We start from the raw sequence: 21,274 nt of genomic DNA, 5'->3' as shown, positions 1-21,274 counted from the left end.
TTTATTTTTTTCCCAAAGTGACATCAAATCTAAACTACAAAGAAATCAAAATAACGGGTTAAACGTGAACCAGAGGCTTCTTTAAAAATCGTATGTTTTCCAAGCGGGGTTATTGTTCTGGTTATTTTGTGTGATGTGATAATCTTGTCTGCAAATTAAAGGAGTGAAGCAGGTTGAAGGTGTTCTCTGCTCTGAAGCTTCTGTGGGCCGCTTCCTTACTGTTAGACGGAAGTGAAACTCTAAACTGAAGTGGATCTGCGCCATTACCGTGTCACTCCAAAACCGGTTCGGTGAGATTTCTGCGGGAACAGATGGTGGAAACGGTCTCTTTGTCAAGCCAGCGGGGACAGAAGCAAGACCGGAAGTGACGCTATTGTTTCTTGATAGATAGATAGATAGCGAATTACTTATTTATATATATTTACTGTGCTTGTCATCATAACAAGAAATTAAAAGTACTTTTTAAAATAAACACCACTGGGATATTTTTGTTCATAATATAAAAGTGTTACGTTTACAACAGAATTATGCAGAGAGGTCGTCACACGAGAATAAAGCCAACAGTAGATAGATAGATAGATAGATAGATAGATAGATAGATAGATAGATAGATAGATAGATAGATAGATAGATAGATAGATAGATAGATAGATAGATAGATCGATAGATAGATAGATAGATAGATAGATAGATAGATAGATAGATAGATAGATAGATAGATAGATAGATAGATCGATCGATCGATCGATCGATCGATCGATAGAGAGAGAGAGAGAGAGAGAGAGAGAGATAGATAGATAGATAGATAGATAGATAGATAGATAGATAGATAGATAGATAGATAGATAGATAGATAGATAGATAGATAGATAGATAGATAGATAGATAGATAGATAGATAGATAGATAGATAGATAGATTACTTTATTCATCCCCGAAGGGAAATTAAGCCGTCATAGCAGCCGGTATATTTGAATACAATAAAATACAATACAATAGAATAAAATAAAAAATATTGAGGTAGAAAGAATAAAAACAGAAACACAAGATAAATAGGTAGATAAGGTGCAGTGGCAAGATGATGGTAATAGTACTGATGATATGATGGTAATGTTATTGTTAGACAGTATATAAAAATAGTACAGTATATATAGTATATAATATAACATAATATATATTCATATATGATAGTAATTATACCAATATAATAGCAGTATATAGTAATAATGGCAGCAGCAACAGTATATATAATAATAATAGTAAATATAGTAATAATAATAATAACATGTACACATGTATAAATATGTGTATATAGACTTATATATACAAAGAATATACAGAGAGTATGATATAATATGATATAATATATAGTAGAGGTATAAATATAAGTATTTGACTATACAATAGATAATATAATATACTATGAGGTGAAATAAAGCTCTAAAAAATGCATTTGCACTTATGATGAATGCACTTAATGTAAGTCGCTTTGGATAAAAGCGTCAGCTAAATGAAATGTAATGTAATGTAATGTAATAAAAAAGCCTCATTGCACTTGTTGTAAAGTTGATGTGCATCTTAAAAATGTCGCTGAGGATCATAACACACAAAACGGTGTGTTGTGTCGTTACGTTTGATTTGGCAGAGAGGGTTACGGTGGGGTTTTATTTTGAAGTTTCCCCCGGATGCGTTGCAGTGCTGACTTCAACTTCAACGCTGATGGGTGCAGTTCAGCTCCCAGCCGCTGGGGGGAAACAAGCAGGGATCGGGTGCGCGGAGCCGGCGTGGAGAAGGAAGCTGTGCCCGCGTCCACAGACACTGGAGACGGGACGGAGAGAGAGGGACAGACAGAGAGAGAGAGAAAGAGAGAGAGAGAGGGAGAGAGAACGCTTTCACTTTGACTTCCAGGGCTTTCCTCTGCATGGGGACGAGACATGACATCTACAGCCAGCGACAGGAGGGCGTTCGCTCACAAAATCAACCGGTGAGGCCGGAGCTGAAGTTTATGTTTCTGCAGTAGTGTGTGTGTCTGTGTGTGTGTGTGTGTGTGTGTGTGTGTGTGTGTGTGACCTGCCGGACGCTGCGTGTGTATATCTATGTTTACATGTATATAGCAAGTAAGCTAGGACTGCTAACGCATCTCCAACCACACACCAGTGCATGTAAACACAGTTATATCGGGAAATTTAAAGTTTGCAGAAGCACTTTCTCGCCATTCTCTTACACCGTGGAAGAGTGTATTAGCCTGTGTGTGTAGCATCGTTAAGAGCATTGTCATCAATGAGCTACTTATAGATAACACTGCGAGGATTAGGGCTAAGCTGGTGTCCGAGGTGTGTCGTTTTCAGAGGAATTAAAACCTTATTAATAACCAAACTGTGGGAAAAAACCTCCAAATGGATCTGAGGTGACATCAGGATGTTTGGATCCCGTGTGAACGCCTTGCAGGGTTGACGTGCTAACCTGTTCCCACATGTCGTCAACTGGTTCTGCTTCTCCAGAGAGAAAGTGTGCGTCACTGCAGGAACATGAGGAGTGATGCGTTGTCATATGATGACGAAATTAAATTCTGATCACAGTCCAAATGGAATCCTCTCAAGGCTGTCAACCCGAGCTGGAGCTTGGAAGGACACTTTGAAACTGTTGTGTGTTTGGAAGTGTTTTGCAGCCAGACCCCCAGACCCCCACCCTCCCACCCTGTTCTCTGTAGGGGTGGGAATTGGCAAAAATGTGACGATTCAATAGTATTGCGATATTTGGGCTACGATTCAATAGTATTGCGATATTTGGGCTACGATTCAATAGTATTGCGATACTGCAAGTATTGCGATTCGATTCTGCGATTTATTGCGATTCATGTCCCCCATATTATTCAAAGGCATTACAAAAAATGAGGAAAATAAGACTGCTCAACTCACTTCAAATGTCACATTTAATTCTGTGAACAACATTGTCTTCTACACATTAACTGAAGTGCAAAAACTTTGTCCTTGAACATTCAGGACACAGGACCTTTGTAATTATTTTCTGAATAGGAGACCTCTCACATGAACACTGAGCTCAATCATATAAATAAGAGGAACCTAGAGCTTCAATCAAATTGAGACCTGCAAGGTCATGACCCAAAATGTTAAATTTATTTGGGAATATTGGCATTTTTGTTCAGAAAAAGGAGTTGGTCAACATGCTCAGATGTTAAAGTTCCTCTGGAACGTTACTATATCTCCTGCAGTGGAGAACATCCTTTCCACATACACACTAGGTATCTTTTAAACTCTGAAACTCTCCTCGTCATGCTTTGCCAGCCAGGGACTGTTACATATATAATTGTAAATAAATATTTAAAAATTTGTTTTTAAATATTGCAATACTTTGTGCTACAGTATCGATATGATCGCGGGCGCTAAATATCGCGATACTGAACAGAATCAATTTTTTCCCCCACCACTAGTTCTCTGCAATATATTATTGTCCTGATCTTTCTTTTGGTCCAAGTCACACTTATTTCTTCTGTCATTTTGATTTCACAGGAAACAGCTCAGCCTTGCTCCTCCAGAAACCTGTGAGGGAAAACAGATTCTTATCATCGACCGACTAGTGGAGATTTAGTCACAACAGTGAAAACTTTTCTTGATACATGTCTACGTTATAGTTATTATAAACTCTGGACTCATCACCATCCCTGTGATGGATTGTTTCTTAGTCATTTAAATTATATTTTCTGTAGAGCTATTCATGAAACAGTTCTTCGCTGCATTCCCTAAGTCCGGCCTTTCCTCTCCTAAGTGGGACCCAGACCATTGTTTAGTGCCGGATGCAGGAAAGGGTGGGAAGGGGTGTTCTCGTCTGCAGTCCATAGCTTTCCTTTTTCCTGTTTTAAATTGAGGTATAGTATAGAAAGATCTTCAGTTAATATATATATAGTCTCAGCTTATATAGTTTAAACACGCAGAAATCTTCTACTTTCAAAGATGGCCGTGCCCTTATCAGGAGTTTAAAAAGTATAACTGTATGTTGGAAATGAGATTTCAGAGCAGAGGTGTCTGGCATTACAGTCCTTGCATATTGACAGAATGAAAGCATGCACCATAGCTATGTTATCATGAGAACCATGGTTTGGGAAATGCTTAAGCCTTCGCAGCTGTGTATATGAGAGAAACTGACATTTTGTGGTACAAGAGGAGCAGCTGCTCGCTCTCCCTGTGTGGGGATTGTGTTTTTTTTTTTCTTTCTTACTGCATTGTCTGTCTATAAGCCTCCCATTTGCCGTTGGTCCATAAAGGCCGCGGACATAGCTCTGGCTTGGTGCCTGCTCCATGGAGCCAGCTCGCTACCTCTCTGTGAGATCTGCTCAAGTCCCTATTGACAACAGCTGCTGGCCTTTAGCATCGCTACCAACACCAGAGGCTGAACACTGCGTGGTGGGAGGGTTTTGTAGAGGTTGAGCCATGCCTATACAGACAAGCTTGGTGTTCCTGCAGTAATGTGTTAACTCTTAATCTGCGAAAAAGTAAATGAGTGTCAGAGAGAAACTTGTTTATGCAAATTTCACTTGTATAGTAATCATTCAATTTGCCGTTTTTTTTTTTTGGCAGTGATTTTAGTTCCGGGACTGGAACTTAAATGCAGTATGAAAACACTGGCATGATATCAATCAATCAATCAATCAAATTTTATTTGTATAGAGCCCACATTCACAAATAACAATTCGTCTCATAGGGCTTTAACATGGTGTGACATCATCTGTCCTTAACCCTCAACAAGAGTCAGGAAAAACTACTAAAAACCCTTTTAACAGGTAAAAATATGCAGAAACCTCAGAGAGACACGTGTGAGGATCCGTCTCCCAGGACGGACACAAGTGCAATAGATGTCAAGTGTAGGAAAACATCATCGGGATTAAATATATCAGAATCATGCATCCGAACATCAAATAAAATATCTTATAATTTATGAATTTTAAACAAACCCCATCTTGATATGAGTTTTGCAACTTAAGTTGTCAGAGAATTGTGATGTCTGGGACCAACTTTCTGTTGTTGTTCCCTTTTTTGCGGATCTAACAAACATCTTTAACTCTTTCTCTTGCTCAGGACGGTTGCTGCCGAGGTCAGAAAACAAGTTTCCAGAGACTATGGCTCTCCTCAGCTGTCCAAGAAACGAGGCGGCGCGCACCACCCTGTGAGTCACCCTGTGTTTAACCTGCCAGAAATTGGAGCCAGCAGGTTTGAGGCTCCAGTTAGTGAGGTCACACGTTGATGGGTGTATACCTTTTATAGGGAGTTTGAAGTTTAGACACAAGCACTGCAGTTGAGTGTAGCTTTAATTTAGCAGACATGAAGGGAGGAGGTTTTGAAACATGATACACCTGCTCATCCTCACCTGTGTTGTTTGAGAGCCAGGTTAGGTTTTTGCACGAATGCTCATCCAAAATAGAATAAGACATACTTATATCAGAGGCTGTGTTTTGGAAAATGTCTGCTACAATGACAAACAACCAATTAGTCCAGTAGAAATGTACAATTACTCTTCAGACTCCTGAGGAACCAGACTCGGGCTGTGGAATAGACTGTTTACTCATGATAGTCTTGAAGTGCTTAAAAAAGGGTCAAGGAGGCAACAAAAATAGCTTTTAGGTTACCATTGAGCAGGTCATTTGTTAAACTATAATTTATGTAAATGCATTTGTAGCTTTGTGTACAGCATGTGACCTGCACTCACACAGTTGTGGCTGTGGCTGATTCTGGTTTAGCTATAACAAAGTTTGCAGAACTGAAACCCCTTCAAACACCGTTCAAATGCAACATTATTTTTTCACTTTTGTATCTGGGGAACTTGTAGTTTTAGACGTAGAGAATGAAAGATTTTCTGACACCTTGAGTTTAGTGAGAAATGCCAATAATTAAAAATATAAACACGCACAAAGATGTACTGAGCTGCATGTCCATCTTCACAAGGATGCAAAATAAAAAGATTAATATTGTGTATGCATGAAAACCTTATTGTTCTCTGATTAAAACATTTTTTGTTTTAAATCACACATCGGTCTATCCTCATGACGCGCTATCTCCTGTCCTGCTGATCTGTCATAATGGCTGTGTCATAGTTTTTGGTCCATAATATTTGTGTGTTGGTTGCCAGTTGCCCCTGACAGAGGTGGCTGAGCCTGTGGACTTTGAGGAGTATGTGAGCAGCCATGCTCCCGGGGTGGAGCCCGGCCCCCTCAGACAGCTAATGGAGTTCCCACAGGATGACTTGGAGCTCCTCCAGCTGGACAAAGACTGCACTACACTCGAGCCCGCACTGCCCGAGGAGGAGGAGTGAGTCCAGCTGCTGATGGCCAACACAAGCCTCAGACTGTAACACACACACATTCCTCTGTGCTCTTTATACTACCACACATACACACAGGAGGATTAATAGTAGTGTAATGGAGGACAAACATCTCTACAGATAGGAACAAAGCCTCCCTTTCTGTGACACTGAATGAACATAAATATTAAAAGCTTGTTTGGCTCAATAATTCATGTGTTTTTCTGTGTAGCTCCCTGGATCCCAGAGTGAGAGATGCCTTGGCAGTCTACACAGATGACTGGCTCGTCATTCAAAGAAAGTAAGCGGTGTCAGCTGAATTAACCCAGTTTCTTTAATCTTTTATTTAATAACATGCACCACTTTTTCCCCTCGCTCGTTCCTCACGTGATTGACAGTCACATTATTGCCGGGACAATTCTTTAACTTTTCTCTCGTAGGTATCAGCGCTACAGCACCACGTACACTCCTCATAGCTCCGAGCGGCAGAGGGAGAGGCAGCGCGGGCTGGTCAAACAGACCTTCGAGCTGGACGATGCTGCCTCCACCGAGCGCCAGGACGACCAGGTATCTCACTGTGGTGTTTCAAGAACCTGTTATACCCGTTCAGTCATTTTAAGTTTCTCTAAACACTTTATATACAGTGTTTCCAGGAGTAAAAGCTTAAAGGTAGTTCACGTCTTTGAAACTCCCATTATTTAATATATGGAAAGAGAGATGGACACATCAGCCGACCCATGAAGCAGGTCTCATCATGATGGGAGAGGCATTGTGACTTATCTAGTACATTCTGCACAGCGAGTTGGTCATATGGAGAATAGGTAATGGATTAATGGATCTACCTTGTCCATTATCCATTACACATTCTCCATATGAATCATATTAAATTTGTTATGGTAATAAGGTAATGGGGATCTGTAATGTATTATTCTCCTCATATTTCAAACCCATCTCCGTGTGGAGAGGGAAAAAAAAAATAATGATCTCACCCGACTGTCTCCCACTCGTGTGTTTCAGGATGACGCAAAGCGGCGGTCAGTGAGCCTTGATGAAACCCCCCGGGGCAGCTGGGCCTCCAGCATCTTTGACCTGAAGAACTCGTCCCCAGACGCTCTCCTGCCGTCTGTGCTGGAACGTACAGCCGCGGAGGACATGGACCACCGCAACACCGAGGCCCGCCTGCAGGGGCGCCACAGTGACCTGCTGGGCCTCTACCCTCCCCCCGATGAGGTTCGTAGTAACTAGGGTTGCATTATTCCGAGAATATTCAAAGTTGGAAACTTTCCATGGGAATTAACAGGAATTAACGGGAATAAACTGGAAATGTTGTTGGTAATTTATACTAACTGTATTTACCTTGTCATATACAGACATAAATATAAACATTTTGTTTTGTCATAGGCTGATTTGAGCCCTGAGGAAACTTTGGGCACTTGACTATATGCTTCTGCATCGTTGTGTCATTCTTAACATAGGTCTTTGCACAGTATTTGCAAATGTACACAGCCTTTCCTTCTACATTGGATGAGGTGAAATGTCTCCACACATGAGAGAGTGCACGTGGCATTGTTCTGTAGAATAAGATGAGAACAAAGTTTGTAAAAAAACACTAATGCAATGCCAGAGATATAAATAGTTTCCACAATTGGAATAGTGTGTAAAAATATTTTACAATTGATGGATAAATGAATGGAAATAGTCTAGATGAACAGATGAACAATCCTCAATCAGCATGATAATATATTTTCCCAGTAATATCATGGAAACTTACCTGACTAGTCCTGCACACTAAAGCAGGCCTCAGTAGCCCTGCTGTAGAGTGAAGCATGCTGGGAGTTATCTGTGCATGTGATGGAAGAATGCACAGTGGAGGGTTGAAACTCAACGTGCAGCGTGTGCTGCATTCCATACATCTTTAAAATAGTGTTTTGAATGATGTTTTAATTTGAATTTGAGTTTATTTTTTTTCAAAATTCCCGAGCTAAACTTTCCATTGACAGTTTCCGGAAAGTGTCCGGAAATTTACCGGGAACTTTCCGCCCCTTTGCAACCCTAGTAGTCACACATACCTATTGTGCTCTGTTGCGAAACAGACTCTATTTAAGTAATAGACCAGTGATAATATTAGCACTCTTCATTTTCCTAAATAATTAGTTTAAATTAAGTTACACAGTTTGTTGAGTTTCAGTGGTAAACGGCGATGCAGCCAAATCCAATCCAATTGAAGTAAATGGTGACTGCTTCTTCAAACGCAAAAATATATATTTTTTAAATGCCACTCATCCAAGTGTCTGTAAGCCCCAAGATTAAAATTCAAAACCATGTTTTAAGCCTACATGTCCGCTGTTACGAATTCTCGCTGAAGAGACCACGTCTCATTTACTTCAATTGTATTTGATTGAGCTGCAATGCTTCTGAAACTCCAAAAGTCGACTCAAACACTCCTCCATCGGCATAGTGGTGAGTAGATTGAGTGATTTTTAGTTTTTGGGTGAACAATCCCTTTAAGCTTTTTCCATTAAAGGCAAGGAGGCATTTAAAAAAAAAAGAAAAGGGTCAGTGTCTGTTTGCTTCCTCTACATCAGTGACATCTTTGAGTTTCCCATGTAGTGAATGTTCTTAATGTGTGGAAACGCAGCCTCACTTGAGAACTGTTTGCTTTTTTCCCTCCTCTGTTCACTCCATCCTTCTTTATAGCTTTTTACACAACGCTGCTTTCTCTGCTGCCACGTTGCCATGACATCTGTGTAAATGTTATCCGTGTGTGTGTGTGTGTGTGTGATTTTGTGTGTGCGTGTTGTACATGGCTTTGTTGTGTGTGTGTGTGTGTCTCAGGATGAAGCAGTCGAGAGATGCTCTGTGCCTGAAGTGCCCAAGGAACATTGTGGCCAGAGGATCATGGTCAAGTGTCTCTCCCTGAAGTGAGTAACATTTGGATTATAACTGACATTTACCATATTTCTTCATGGTCTGGTTCATTATTAGAAGTTTCATCAATTATTTATTTATTTGACAACCACTGCATTTTCCTCAGGTTTGAAATAGAAATCGAGCCAATATTCGGAACACTTGCCCTCTATGATGTCAAGGAAAAGAAAAAGGTATCTTTAATAACAAGGAATCTGATTTTTTTTTAATTTTATTTGGTACACTGATAATTCTTCCAAAAGCTTTCACCCTGTAAAACCACTTATGCAATGCTGAGCTCATGCTTGGCTAATTGAATTTCCATCTTCTGAAAAAGGTCTAAGTGGTCTTGCGGTTTAGACCACTGAGTCATAACTGAATTATAATCCCTTAACGTGCATTTCCATTATCATCTTTCCGTCCCCTCCCTCCGTTGCTTCCCGCTTATCTCAATCTTCCCTCCGACAGATCTCTGAGAATTTCTACTTCGACCTGAACTCGGATCAGATGAAAGGGATGCTCAAACCCCACACACCTCACATGGCCATATCCACGCTGGCCCGTTCTGCCATCTTCTCCATCACATATCCTTCTGCTGACATCTTCCTGGTCATCAAGGTACTGAGAAACCCGTGTGTTGCACAAATAATTTTGACAACATTGGCTATGCAGACATTTACTCTCCCTTTTATTCATCATTCAATATGCTACTGGCGATTAATAGAATACACTTCAATCACTTGCATGTACTGTATTCCAGCTGGAGAAAGTCCTTCAACAAGGAGACATCGGAGAATGCTGTGAACCCTACATGGTCATGAAAGAGTCTGATTCCCTCAAGGTAACGGTGCCAAAATGTTGATAAAACTGATGCAATGGTCAGAAACAGTGTGCACGTGGGACCTTTTCACTGTCTAGTCACAAGCATTTCTCAATACAGTCTGGTATCGTGCAATATTTACAGTCCCCTTTTTGCCCCTCTTTTTTTTTTGGCTATTGCAGATATTTAAACCCTAATCTGAATGTGTTGTTTATTTAGTTTTTCATCATATCTTGTTGACTCTTGTCCCACTTCAGCACAAGGAGAAGCTGGATAAGCTGCGTCTGCAGGCAGAGCAGTCCTGCAGTCGTCTGGGTCACTTTCGCATGCCTTTCGCCTGGACAGCCATTCACCTTCTGAACATCGTCAGCAGTGTCGGGGGTCTGGATCGGTCCGACCCAGACTCTGACTCTGGTACTGCTCACCTACACACGCAGTCCCACACACGCACATACACACGATAGCCCACACACACGGTCGGTGGGCAGGTTGTTGGTCCGTTTGCAGCTGAGATGACAGACTTCGTTCTTTTGAAAAATAGTTTGAATTTGTTTGATTATTAATGTAACTTTTCTGTGTCTAAACTACCCCAAGAATCTTTTTTCTGCATTAAAAATCGTTTTTTTTTATAATTACTATTCATTCACATGCCTCTATAATATTATTTGATGTGTCCTCCTATCAGAGCGGAAAAGTCATGGAACATGGAATGAGAGAAAGAAGAAGGGGTTTGAGCGGATGAGCATTGCGGAAGACGTGTGTAACTTTGCCACTTTCCGACCAGCTACGCTTACTGTCACCAACTTCTTCAAACAGGTCAGGCTCTGACTACCTCACATGGGGCATGTATCTTTTCCCCCCTTAATTTCCCTCGGGATCGATAAAGTATATGCCCATCCATCCATCAATCATCTTTCTATCTAGTTTATTCAACAGTCTGCTTTTGAAGCTTTAAAGGCAAAAGGCAAGGAACCAACTGGTACCAAATAATTGACAAAGAGCTGAGTCTTGAGTTTTGTAACTGTAATTACATGTAGATGGCTACCTCAGTAGTTGAAATGCTTTATGGTCAATTAACCCTTTGAGACAACTGCCTCATATTCATTGAAAAATATATAAATTGAGTATGTATTTCTTTAAACAAGGCTCATATAAATCATAATGAATAGAACATGGTAAGGAAGCTGTATACCTTGTAAAGTGTAGTCAAATAAAGAGTTTCTGGCAATTTAAAATATAAAGTGTTTCAGTTGATAAGTGTGAGAAGATCACACATGAAGATCATGATCAGTTTCCCCAAAAAGAAGTTGACTTACTGTCTGTCATTATATTGCGTATTTATTAGAGACAGCGGTTATAACTATTTTCTAATGATATTTTTATTATCCAACTAAAACCGCTGCTCTTCTACTTGTGTGCATGAAGGAAGGAGACCGACTAAGTGATGAGGACCTGTACAAGTTCCTGGCAGATATGCGCAGACCGTCCTCTGTTCTGCGGAGACTGAGACCCGTCACAGGTAAGCATGACTCAACTGTGTCTCTAAAAAATGAGAGTAATTTCTGCACAAACGTTCGTGGACGTTTTTTAAATATATGGTGGTTTCTTGTGATGTGCTCATGACTGATTTGGTCCCTCAGCCCAGCTGAAGATCGACATCTCTCCAGCTCCGGACCTCCCTCATTACTGCCTGTCACCAGAGTTGCTTCATGTCAAACCTTACCCTGACCTGCGTGTACGGCCAACCAAAGAGGTGCAAGAGTTCCCTGCTCGCTATGTCTACACTCCACACACCACCTACAGGTGAGCGCTCTCCTATCAGAGGCACACACACACACACACACACACACACACTGACACTGACACTGCAAGTTGACCTATAGAACAAACATGCATTGACCCCGTCACGGCGTGCATGCCTCACTGTGTTTGTTTTTCACAGTAGCTCCATGGAAAGAAGGGAGCAGGCTCTGAATTCTAACTTGAAACTGAACTTTTATTTATTTCATTGTTTCTTAAAATGTATAAAATCTAAAAATGCTAAAACAAGCTTTTATTTTTGAGTTTTACAAAAATGGACCACAATACTGTTCGGAATAAATTATCTCATAATTTAACAACTTCATTTGAATGGCATTTTCATTAAAGAAATGGATCAAATGCATCAAGGTTAAGATAAACAAAAGACACAAAAATATTACATAAGAAATATTCTTAGCTGACGAACATGAAACTAAAACTAATGAGCAGGCCTGCAGTAAATTCTACCTTCAATAATGTTAAGATGTTTTTACTAAAACATTTAAACACAAACTGCAGCTTGAAACATAACTAGAAGAAGATGAATCAACACCTTGTTATAATGTCAACATAAACTGACTGCTATCTCGTTATATTTACTGTTATGAAGGTAGATTTTACTACAGGACTGCTGTAATAGACTGCAGTAGTTATAAGTGCCAGGGGAGAATAGAGGACAGCTGTACAATATAATCAAAACGTTTAAATATTTCCTGGTCATACATTAGATCTGTAGTTTACATAGCAGGTTGGGGATGGAGTGCAGTGATGTTCCACAGTTGAGATCTATGTGGACTCGTCTCATTCAGAGCTGCTTAGAGGAGGAAGACCTCGGTGGTGAATCTTGAAACTATGTCATCGCTTCACTCTGGAAGGAGGAGGATAAAATTATGGATTAAATTAAAATTAAAAAGTCTCAAACATCAGACGTTTTTGAACAAGCGCCTCACCATCCTCTGCAGTTTAGAGAGCTGCTCGATCTGGGTCTCAATATTCTCTTTGTGGAACTGGGTCAAATCCTGTAAACATTTCAAGACGTAGGACTGCTCCTCTGCTTTCTCCTAAAAGACAGGAAGAAAATAAAGAAACCTATTTAGTAAATGCCAATAAATCTGGCTTCCAGATATGTAAAGTTCTGTAGTGCCTTTGCAGTAACCAGTGTTGGTGGCCTGGTTTGACAGCCACAGGGACAGACCTTGAAGTTCAGATTTCTGTTACCTGCAGCTCTTTGATGCTGGTGGGTGCGAAGTTGTTGAGATACATCTCCAACCTCCTCACTTTTGTCTTGAGCTCCACCTCTTGCTGCTCCATGCTGGCCAGCCAGTCTTTAGTCATCACGGTCTGATCTTGTTGCTTGGCCATCTGGGCCTGTCAAAATAATAATAATAATAATAATACATTTTATTTCACAGCGCCTTTCATGTCACTCAAGGACGCTTTACAATTTAAAACAGGAGCAAACAAATAACAAACAATTAAAATTAAAAGTGCAAGTAAAAACAGCATGGCAACTACAGTGAGAATGCAATCCTGAAAAGGTGGGTTTTGAGAGAGGATTTGAACTGAGGGAAGGAGTCAATGTTTCGGATGTCAGGTGGGAGTGAGTTCCAGAGCGTTCATAGCGACGTCGCTTTTTGATCCTTCGATGTCGGCTCTTCCTATCATTGTGAATAGGAAAAGAGCATCTGCCCAGATTATCCTCTTCCCCCACCAATGATTCCAGGGCAGCTGCCCGCCCCACAGTGGAACATGCAGCTTTCTAATGACACTTGCACTCTCTTATCTCAGATAAAAGAGTGATATTTATCCATATACATCAGAAGAATAAATCAAAGAACCAGGTGATGCACATAGGTCTTACAAAAGAAGAGTGCTGGGTCTAAGCACATAATTGTTACTCAGAGGTTTGTGTAGACATGTTAAAGGCATTGTTGTCCCAGAAGAAGTTCTTTATGTCAAATCTGTTCAGCTGTAGACGCAGATAAACACAGTGATTTAATCGGACAGGGAGGTTAGATACTAGATATTCTGCCTCTCTGTCCCTCTACTTCTGCATGTTGCGACTTTTGATCTGCACTGTGACTGGAACTCTCTCGTTATCTCTCTGATAGTAACAGCACACAGGAACAGAGTTGTTTACATATTTCTGTGTATTTTTTTTTTTTTACCTGTAGCAACTGTATCACGTCTTTCATCTCCTTCTCCGCCTCGGCCGCCTGCTCAGTCTGCTTCCCCAGCATTTGCAGAGTCCTCTCGTGGCTGGTTAGCGCCTTGCTGATCTTCCCGATCTTTGCAGCAGTTGTTTCATAAACATAATTGAGGGATTCGCTGAGCTGTATGACACCAAACATCAGCACGTTGACTTCCTCCTGCGGTGCAGCCTTGTCTTCCACCTTGCTGGTCTTCGGGAGTGGACCTGCATGGGCTTCTCTCAAACCCCCAGCCACGCAAAGCAAGCACAGAGCCCAGATCAGCTTGATCATTCTTGTAGTTTACAAACTGACTGAAGTCTTGTGAACTGTTTCACTCAGGTATTTGCGACAATTCAGCCGAAGGAATTACGATTTAAAATCTCACAAAAAACGATGCAGGAAAGCTGTAAAATACGAATTTGTCAGTCACAGCTGTGCAGAGCTTATCATCATCAGAGGAGCCTCTGGATGATGAATTTGTTTGCTGGTCACTGCCTTATATTGGATGTGTACATGCAACACCATGGTGAAACATTAGCTCAGCTGTGGTTCAATAGCAGGTCTCGCCTGTGGCCTTAGTCTCAGTGACCTTGCCTTCAAGTTTAACCCCTGAGTCACCATTTAGTCATTTGGGTTACACACACTAGTGATGCACATAACAATGGATTGCACATTCCTGACTTTGATACAGAGAATACATGTTTCTTAATGAGCCGTTCTGCAATATGTGCTGTTAATGTTATTTGAAATACATGTGTTCACAGCCTCTTGACAAATGGGTAAAATCAGCTATTTCAAAATATGACCAAAAATGACCTCCTCTGTTTGACTTGGACAGGAGTATAAGTGACTTATCTACAAAATTCAGAACTGGGCCACGAGGTTCTCATGTGCAACATAAAATCAATACATTTTTTTTTCCAAATTATAAATTGTATAAAAGCAGTATAGCATTATTGTAGATATAAAGGATCAATTGATGCAGAATAGGGTGTGAAACAGCAGTTCATGCTGAAACAAAAGCTGGAAACCTTAACCATTGAACATTGTTCCTTCAGTTCACTCAGGACTTTTCAGTTCAATTCAACTCTGTCCCCATAATTATTTTTTCATTTCATTTATTGCATTAGAGGCATCATGGTAAAAACAAAGAGTAGCAAAGGAAGCTACTGACATGAAGCTGTTTCTAAATGAATGACGGGAGCACGGCACTGAAAGGTCTGTGACTGAGACCTTAACCTGTGTCTTGCATAATTTTGCCTTTTCAGGAATCTGCTCTACGTTTACCCACAAACTCTGAACTTCAGCAGCCGCCAGGGCTCGGTGAGAAACATCGCTGTGAAGGTACAGTTCATGGCAGGAGAAGACCCCAGCCAAGCTTTACCGGTGAGTCACAGTCTATGATAATCCATGTGACAAAACTTCAATGTTCTCCAGAAAGAGAATTTCCAGTCACAAAGAACCGCTTGAGGCAGTGAAATACAATATGATGAGTGAACTTCTCCGATGCAGCATATTATACCAGCAACAGAGTTAGCAAGAAAAGTCTCGTTACATTTGGTGAAATAAAGTGAATCTTCTGCGATACTCTGATTTTTTTTTTTTTATTAAATCAGTAATTGTTGATGCAGACTAGGGTTGCAAAATTCTGGGAATATTCAAAGTTGGAAACTTTCCATTGGAATTAACGGGAATATACGGGAATTAACAGGAATTAACGGGAATAAACTGATAATGTTGTGGGTAATTTATACTAACTGTATTTACCTTGTCATATACAGACATAAATATAAACATTTTGTTGTGTCATAGGCTGATTTGAGCCCTGAGGAAACTTTGGACACTTGACTATATGCTTCTGCATCGTTGTGTCATTCTTAACATAGGTCTTTGCACAGTATTTGCTAATGTACACAGCCTTTCCTTCTACATTGGATGGGGTGAAATGTCTCCACACATGAGAGAGTGCACGTGGCATTGTTCTGTAGAATAAGATGAGAAAAAAGTTTGTAAAAAAACACTAATGCAACGCCAGAGATATAAATAGTTAGCCAAACAATTGGAATCGTCTGTGAATGGAATAGGAAATGAATGAATGGAAATAGTCTAGATGAACAGATGAACAATCCTCAATCAGCATGCTAACATATTTTCCACAGTAATATCATGGAAACTTACCTGACTAGTCCTGCACTCTACAGCAGGCCTCAGTAGCCCTGCTGTAGAGTGAAGGATGCTGGGAGTTATCTGTGCATGTGATGGAAGAATGCACAGTGGAGGGTTGAAACTCAACGTTCCATACATCTTTAAAATAGAGTTTTGAATGATGTTTTTATTGCTCAGCGTTTAATTTGCGTAGTTTTTTTTTATTTTTTAAATTCCCCAAATTCCCGAGCTTAACTTCCCATGGAAAGTTTCCGGAAAGTTTCCCGGAAATTTACCGGACACTTTCCGCCCCTTTGCAACCCTAATGCAGACTGTGTTATACCTGTATGAAACCATATTGACGGTGACATTCCTTAAATGATTGACCCGACCGCAGTAATGTGCTCATGTCAGAAGAGTCCCTTCTGTTTTACCTGGTGCCACCATGTTTATACTTATGTCATTTTGACCAGGTCATCTTTGGAAAATCGAGCTGTGCCGAGTTCCTGAAAGAGGCGTACACGCCCATCATCTACCACAACAAGTAACCACTCAGTCACCTGTTAGACCCCCTGCTGGTTCTTCCAACTTTCTCTCCTTTCCTTCTCTCTTGTTAACGCTGCGTTTAACTCTTTGCCCCGAAGGTCCCCTGAGTTCTACGAGGAGATGAAGATGAAGATTCCCGCCAATCTGACAGACAACGATCATCTACTGTTCACCTTCTACCACATCAGCTGCCAGCCCAAACAGAACACTCCTCTGGAGACGCCCGTGGGCTACACTGTGAGCGCGCTCCTACAGCCGGCCCACACATCACACATCCACCCACCCACCCACTCACTCGTTTGAACGCTCTCTCTGTTGTGTTGCCATCGGTAAGAGTGTGCGTGTCTCTCTCTGCCCCGCAGTGGATCCCTCTGATGCAACATGGCCGACTGCGCACAGGCTCCTTCAGTCTGCCTGTGTCGGTGGAGAAGCCTCCACCCAGCTACTCTGTGCTCACCCCCGACGTGAGTGTCTGACACTGAGAATATCTGTTTGCCTGCTGTCATCTTCTCCTCCTGATGTGACTGTGACTGATGTTAAATGAATTGGATGTCACTCCATGGCAGGTTCAGCTCCCGGGCATGAAGTGGGTTGATAATCACAAAGCAGTGTTCAACGTCGAGGTGACAGCGGCTTCCTCGGTTCACACTCAGGTAAACACATTTGTATTTTTAGCACCATTAAAAATGTGGTTAGTGTTACTGGGAGAGGTCTGAAAATTATAATAATAAACAGCAGAATTTATTGTTGTCATAATGTTAACTCTTTCTGTGGATAGAAAACTGTTAATCATATTAAAGACATTAGAGATACTGACTCAGAATTACAAAAATATGTCTGTTTTTACTTTATTTATAGACTATATGTATCCAACCTTTTTTTTTTTCACTTTAGGTTTACATTTACTCTGAGCAGTGCCTGGATGTAATTTCTTCTCACAGCATATTCAGAAAATCATAGAGACGTTACATCCTTTATGCCAAGTCTTCAAGAGTTTAAAAAACAGTGTTGCCTGATTTGAAATTCAGTGTTCATTCTGGTTGTGCCTGTAGGATCCCCACCTGGACAAGTTCTTCACTCTGGTGTATGTCCTGGAGGAGTACTCCTTCCCCTTCCGCCTGAAGGACGTCATCATAACCGAGGCCAACATGGAGGGCGAGCTGAAGGCCTGTATGGCTGCACTCAAGGGGGCTCTGCTGGACACCTGTGTCAGGTTTTTGCATCAGCTGCTCAACAAGCTCATTCAGCTCATCGTCTACCCCCCCGTCATCGCAGGCCAAATCGGTAAGTCTGTTCTGAAAGAGAACATATTTACATAATTTCTGCTTCTGGGAATTTGAAGCAGAATTTGTCACAAGGTTGAAATCTAATCGTGGTCATTGGATTGAATGATCTGATAATTGTTGTTTTATTTTCCGCCTCATGCTGCTGTCATGTTGAATCTCCAGTGAACCTGGGCCGTGCTGCTTTCGAAGCGATGGCGCTGTTGGTCAACCAGATGCACAAGAACCTGGAGGTGACCCAGGATCAGCACGGCCGCAACAACCTGCTGGCGTCCTACATCCACTACTGCTTTCGCCTGCCCTCTGCTGAGCCTACACTGCCCCCAACGGGTCAGTTACCAGATTAAACTGCATGTATTAAAGAAAACAGAAAGAGTAGTAATCATTGGTCCGCTCTTTTAGATTTACTAACATTTCTTCTTGACATCTCCATGAGTTGCAGGCCCCCAGTCGTATGAGATGCCCATGCAGTATGCCACCTTATCGAGAGCAACGGCTCGTCCGAGCAGTTTGCATTTGTCGCGTTCCAAAAGTATCAGCAACTCCAACCCGGACCTGGCCACCACCCCAGCTTCCCCCGACGAAGAGGTGCAGAGGATCATCGGCAGCAAAGTGAGTTGTCTTTCGGAATTTATGGATGAGTTAGTGTGTTTACAAGATATGAACAATAATTTTAGAGCTGTTTAAAGGGACTCTTACCTTTGTTGCATTTTTACACTTTTTTTGGATAAGGTTAAATTGGTATTAATAAGGTAATGACACTCTAAAATGCAAGACAGACCCACCAGGAGTAAAAACAAACAATTATTTCACTCTCATAATATTTAGTGAAAACTTCAACCAATAAAATTCTTCGGACCGAAGGACCTTATTGGCCGACAGACCTGTCTGTTTGCTGCATGGACATGCAGGTTTTCCGTCTGCTTCTTGTGGCGCATTCGGGCCCGTCATCAAGGCATGTGAATGTAAATGTATATAACTTACCGAATCCATTGCTTTGGTAAACAAAAACTCACGTGCGTGCGCGGAGGCAGTAGATTGTAAGTCTGCTTGTAAATAAAGTTTCTTCAAAAAAACACCGCGGATGGGAACGAGGGGGTGGGGCATTGGAGGAAGGCGGGATGATTTGAATGTGCTGTAATTCTCAAATGCAACAAAGGTAAGAGTCCCTTTAAGGTTAAATACAGCAATATTCTAAAGTTTAAAATGTTTTTTTTTACCATCTGCATCAATTAATTGTGTTAATTAACAGTGTTTAGTCGTTGAATTTTGCACATAGAGATGCTGGGTTTAAAAGTTAAGAATACAAATATTGTTTGTGCCGGGAATGGGAATTTGAATGAATTTTTTTGGCCTCTGTTCCAATATCAGTCTATCGTTTTGTTGTAACGAACCTGCTGTCCTCCTCAGCAGATTTGATATTGTGAGGTTGACTAAGAATTGTGCCAACAGTTAATGATGTTGCTTAGGTCAAAGATGCACTGATGCTGTATGCCACTGTCCCTTGTGATTCACGCAGTGCTCCCAGCCCTTCCTTTGTTCTCTCCTCTCCTGTTGAAGCTTCTCTTTTCACATTCCTTGATTTTGTTTCCTTCAAAATTCCTCCCTCACATAATCTTCTCTGTGGTAATTGTCTTCCCTTTTCTCACTGTGCCCCTCGCCTCTTGCCGCTCTATGTGTGCTTGTGTGTGTGGGGTGTGTGTTTTGTGTGTGTCTCCGTTGGCTTATGGCAGGGCATTGACCGCTCCCACTCCTGGGTAAACTCTTCTTATGCCCCTGGGGGCTCCAGATCTGTGCTACGTCGGAACCCCAACTCCAGCTGTGAGCTCAAGCAGGTGCCAAATCCCTTCTCCTCTTCCTTCTCCTCCTCCTCATCTTCATCGCCTCCCCCTTCACCTCTATCCTGAACCATCTCTCATCCACTCGCACCTCAATCTATGTTTGTGTTTCCTTCTGCCTGTCCCTAACTCTTCATCCACTATGACACATGGTCTGTCCTTTGCAATGCATCTTCTCATCGCTGCTGAACAGACCATCTCTGCCTCGGGCTCGGTAGATTTCCTTCCAGCCTTGTGCTCATCAGAGTTCGTAGAGAGTTTTTCTGTCCACCCGTCCATTTTCCATTCATCCATTTTCACGTCACTTTGTCCTCATCTCTGTGTGTTCACCTCACCATCACCATCACTTCATGTCAGGCAAACGACCGCACCTGCAATCGCATGTCTGCCTTTCTGGACAGCGTGGCCTTGTTTTCAGTTCCCACAAGGCAGATTACCAAGAAGGTAAAACCGGCAGTCACCATTATGAACGAACACGTTTTGATGTCCTAACATTCATCCATTTTCAACATCATTAAAACAAATCAACATTCACAACTGTGTCTCTGTGTGAGTAGTTAAACAATTGCTTGAGACTCTGACATTGAATATTTGTTGTCTGGATAATGTGTTAAGTTTAGTATTTTACTATCAATGTTTATATTACTTTTATTCTGTTTGTATCATCGGCCTGAAAAAACTATCATAGAACTTTACAATTAACTTACAAACCTTAGTTACAGTTCTCAGCTTTCTCCCTGTGACAACAAAAAAAATATTTTAATATCAATAGCTCATGTAGATACTAAAATTGTTTTCCCATACAAGCTCAAATGTGGTTGTTGTTGGTTCCTGTGTAGCTTCTCCACGAGGAGCTGTCGTTACAGTGGGTGGTCAGCGCCAGCGCAGTGAGGGAAGCAGCGCTGCAGCAGGCCTGGTTTTTCTTTCAGCTCATGGTCAGTATGTTAAAAAACACTCTAAGACCATAGATATCATATATAAACACTAGTTGTGTCGGCCGCATTGCCGGCCAACAGAGTCGAACGTCAACACATGGCGGCCATCTTGCTGCAGGCGGCTCACTCACCCATAACATTGTGTTGGTAAATAACCATAACTTGCTCAATTTTCAACCGATTTTCAAACTAATTGGTTTGTTATAAACGTCAGAGATGTATTTATGACACTGCATACTTATGAATAATTATGTCATTTTTCTAAACAATTTATTAATTTATGCAGTGTCATAACTACATCTCTGACGTTTATAACAAACCAAACAGTTTAAAAATCGGTTGAAAATTGAGCAAGTTATGGTTATTTAAAAAGTACGCACCACTACAACACAGTGTTATGGGTGAGCGAGCCGCCCTCAGCAAGATGGCCGCCATGTGGTGACGTTCGACTCTGTTGGCCGAGGCATCTAGCCTTATATATGTCTATGTCTAAGACG

At 41.3% G+C, this 21,274-nt stretch overlaps 2 protein-coding genes across 2 annotated transcripts in view; one reads left to right on the top strand and one right to left on the bottom strand.

The window, feature by feature from the left end:
* Nucleotides 1-1,873: 1,873 nt before the first annotated feature.
* The window catches only part of LOC133023610 (dedicator of cytokinesis protein 7-like), a 29,447-nt gene continuing 10,046 nt past the window's right edge, over nt 1,874-21,274 (top strand). The window contains exons 1-25 of the mRNA XM_061090679.1: nt 1,874-1,983; nt 5,093-5,180; nt 6,141-6,319; nt 6,544-6,612; nt 6,752-6,878; nt 7,329-7,541; nt 9,147-9,232; nt 9,346-9,412; nt 9,687-9,836; nt 9,979-10,059; nt 10,296-10,452; nt 10,724-10,854; nt 11,464-11,557; nt 11,679-11,841; nt 15,299-15,416; nt 16,649-16,719; nt 16,820-16,958; nt 17,084-17,185; nt 17,288-17,374; nt 17,774-18,005; nt 18,170-18,334; nt 18,447-18,616; nt 19,738-19,839; nt 20,200-20,286; nt 20,682-20,777. Coding sequence (XP_060946662.1) covers nt 1,934-1,983; nt 5,093-5,180; nt 6,141-6,319; nt 6,544-6,612; nt 6,752-6,878; nt 7,329-7,541; nt 9,147-9,232; nt 9,346-9,412; nt 9,687-9,836; nt 9,979-10,059; nt 10,296-10,452; nt 10,724-10,854; nt 11,464-11,557; nt 11,679-11,841; nt 15,299-15,416; nt 16,649-16,719; nt 16,820-16,958; nt 17,084-17,185; nt 17,288-17,374; nt 17,774-18,005; nt 18,170-18,334; nt 18,447-18,616; nt 19,738-19,839; nt 20,200-20,286; nt 20,682-20,777 — 3,024 coding nt within the window. The 5' untranslated portion in view covers nt 1,874-1,933. The remainder of the gene's footprint in view (nt 1,984-5,092; nt 5,181-6,140; nt 6,320-6,543; nt 6,613-6,751; nt 6,879-7,328; nt 7,542-9,146; nt 9,233-9,345; nt 9,413-9,686; nt 9,837-9,978; nt 10,060-10,295; nt 10,453-10,723; nt 10,855-11,463; nt 11,558-11,678; nt 11,842-15,298; nt 15,417-16,648; nt 16,720-16,819; nt 16,959-17,083; nt 17,186-17,287; nt 17,375-17,773; nt 18,006-18,169; nt 18,335-18,446; nt 18,617-19,737; nt 19,840-20,199; nt 20,287-20,681; nt 20,778-21,274) is intronic.
* Nucleotides 12,014-14,518, bottom strand: angptl8 (angiopoietin like 8). The gene is made up of 4 exons (XM_061089436.1): nt 14,007-14,518; nt 13,057-13,206; nt 12,789-12,899; nt 12,014-12,706 (listed from the first exon to the last, which is right to left on the bottom strand). Exons 1-4 carry the CDS (start codon nt 14,319-14,321, stop codon nt 12,689-12,691), a joined length of 594 nt encoding a protein of 197 aa, XP_060945419.1. The 5' UTR covers nt 14,322-14,518; the 3' UTR covers nt 12,014-12,688.

The sequence above is a fragment of the Limanda limanda genome, chromosome 17 (assembly GCF_963576545.1).
Source record: "Limanda limanda chromosome 17, fLimLim1.1, whole genome shotgun sequence".
In the NCBI taxonomy this organism is placed as follows: Eukaryota; Metazoa; Chordata; class Actinopteri; order Pleuronectiformes; family Pleuronectidae; genus Limanda; species Limanda limanda.
The sequence above is the reverse complement of the archived record's forward strand: the minus strand, read 5'-3'. Positions and strand labels throughout refer to the sequence as shown.

Coding starts and splice junctions, on each gene's coding strand:
- angptl8 (XM_061089436.1), bottom strand. CDS start 14,321: ATGATCAAGCTGATCTGGGCTCTGTGCTTGCTTTGCGTGGCTGGGGGT. Junction 13,207..14,006: donor ACGTGATACAGTTGCTACAG/GTAAAAAAAAAA, acceptor TTATTTTGACAG/GCCCAGATGGCCAAGCAACA. Junction 12,900..13,056: donor CCAGCATCAAAGAGCTGCAG/GTAACAGAAATC, acceptor CCTGTCTTTTAG/GAGAAAGCAGAGGAGCAGTC.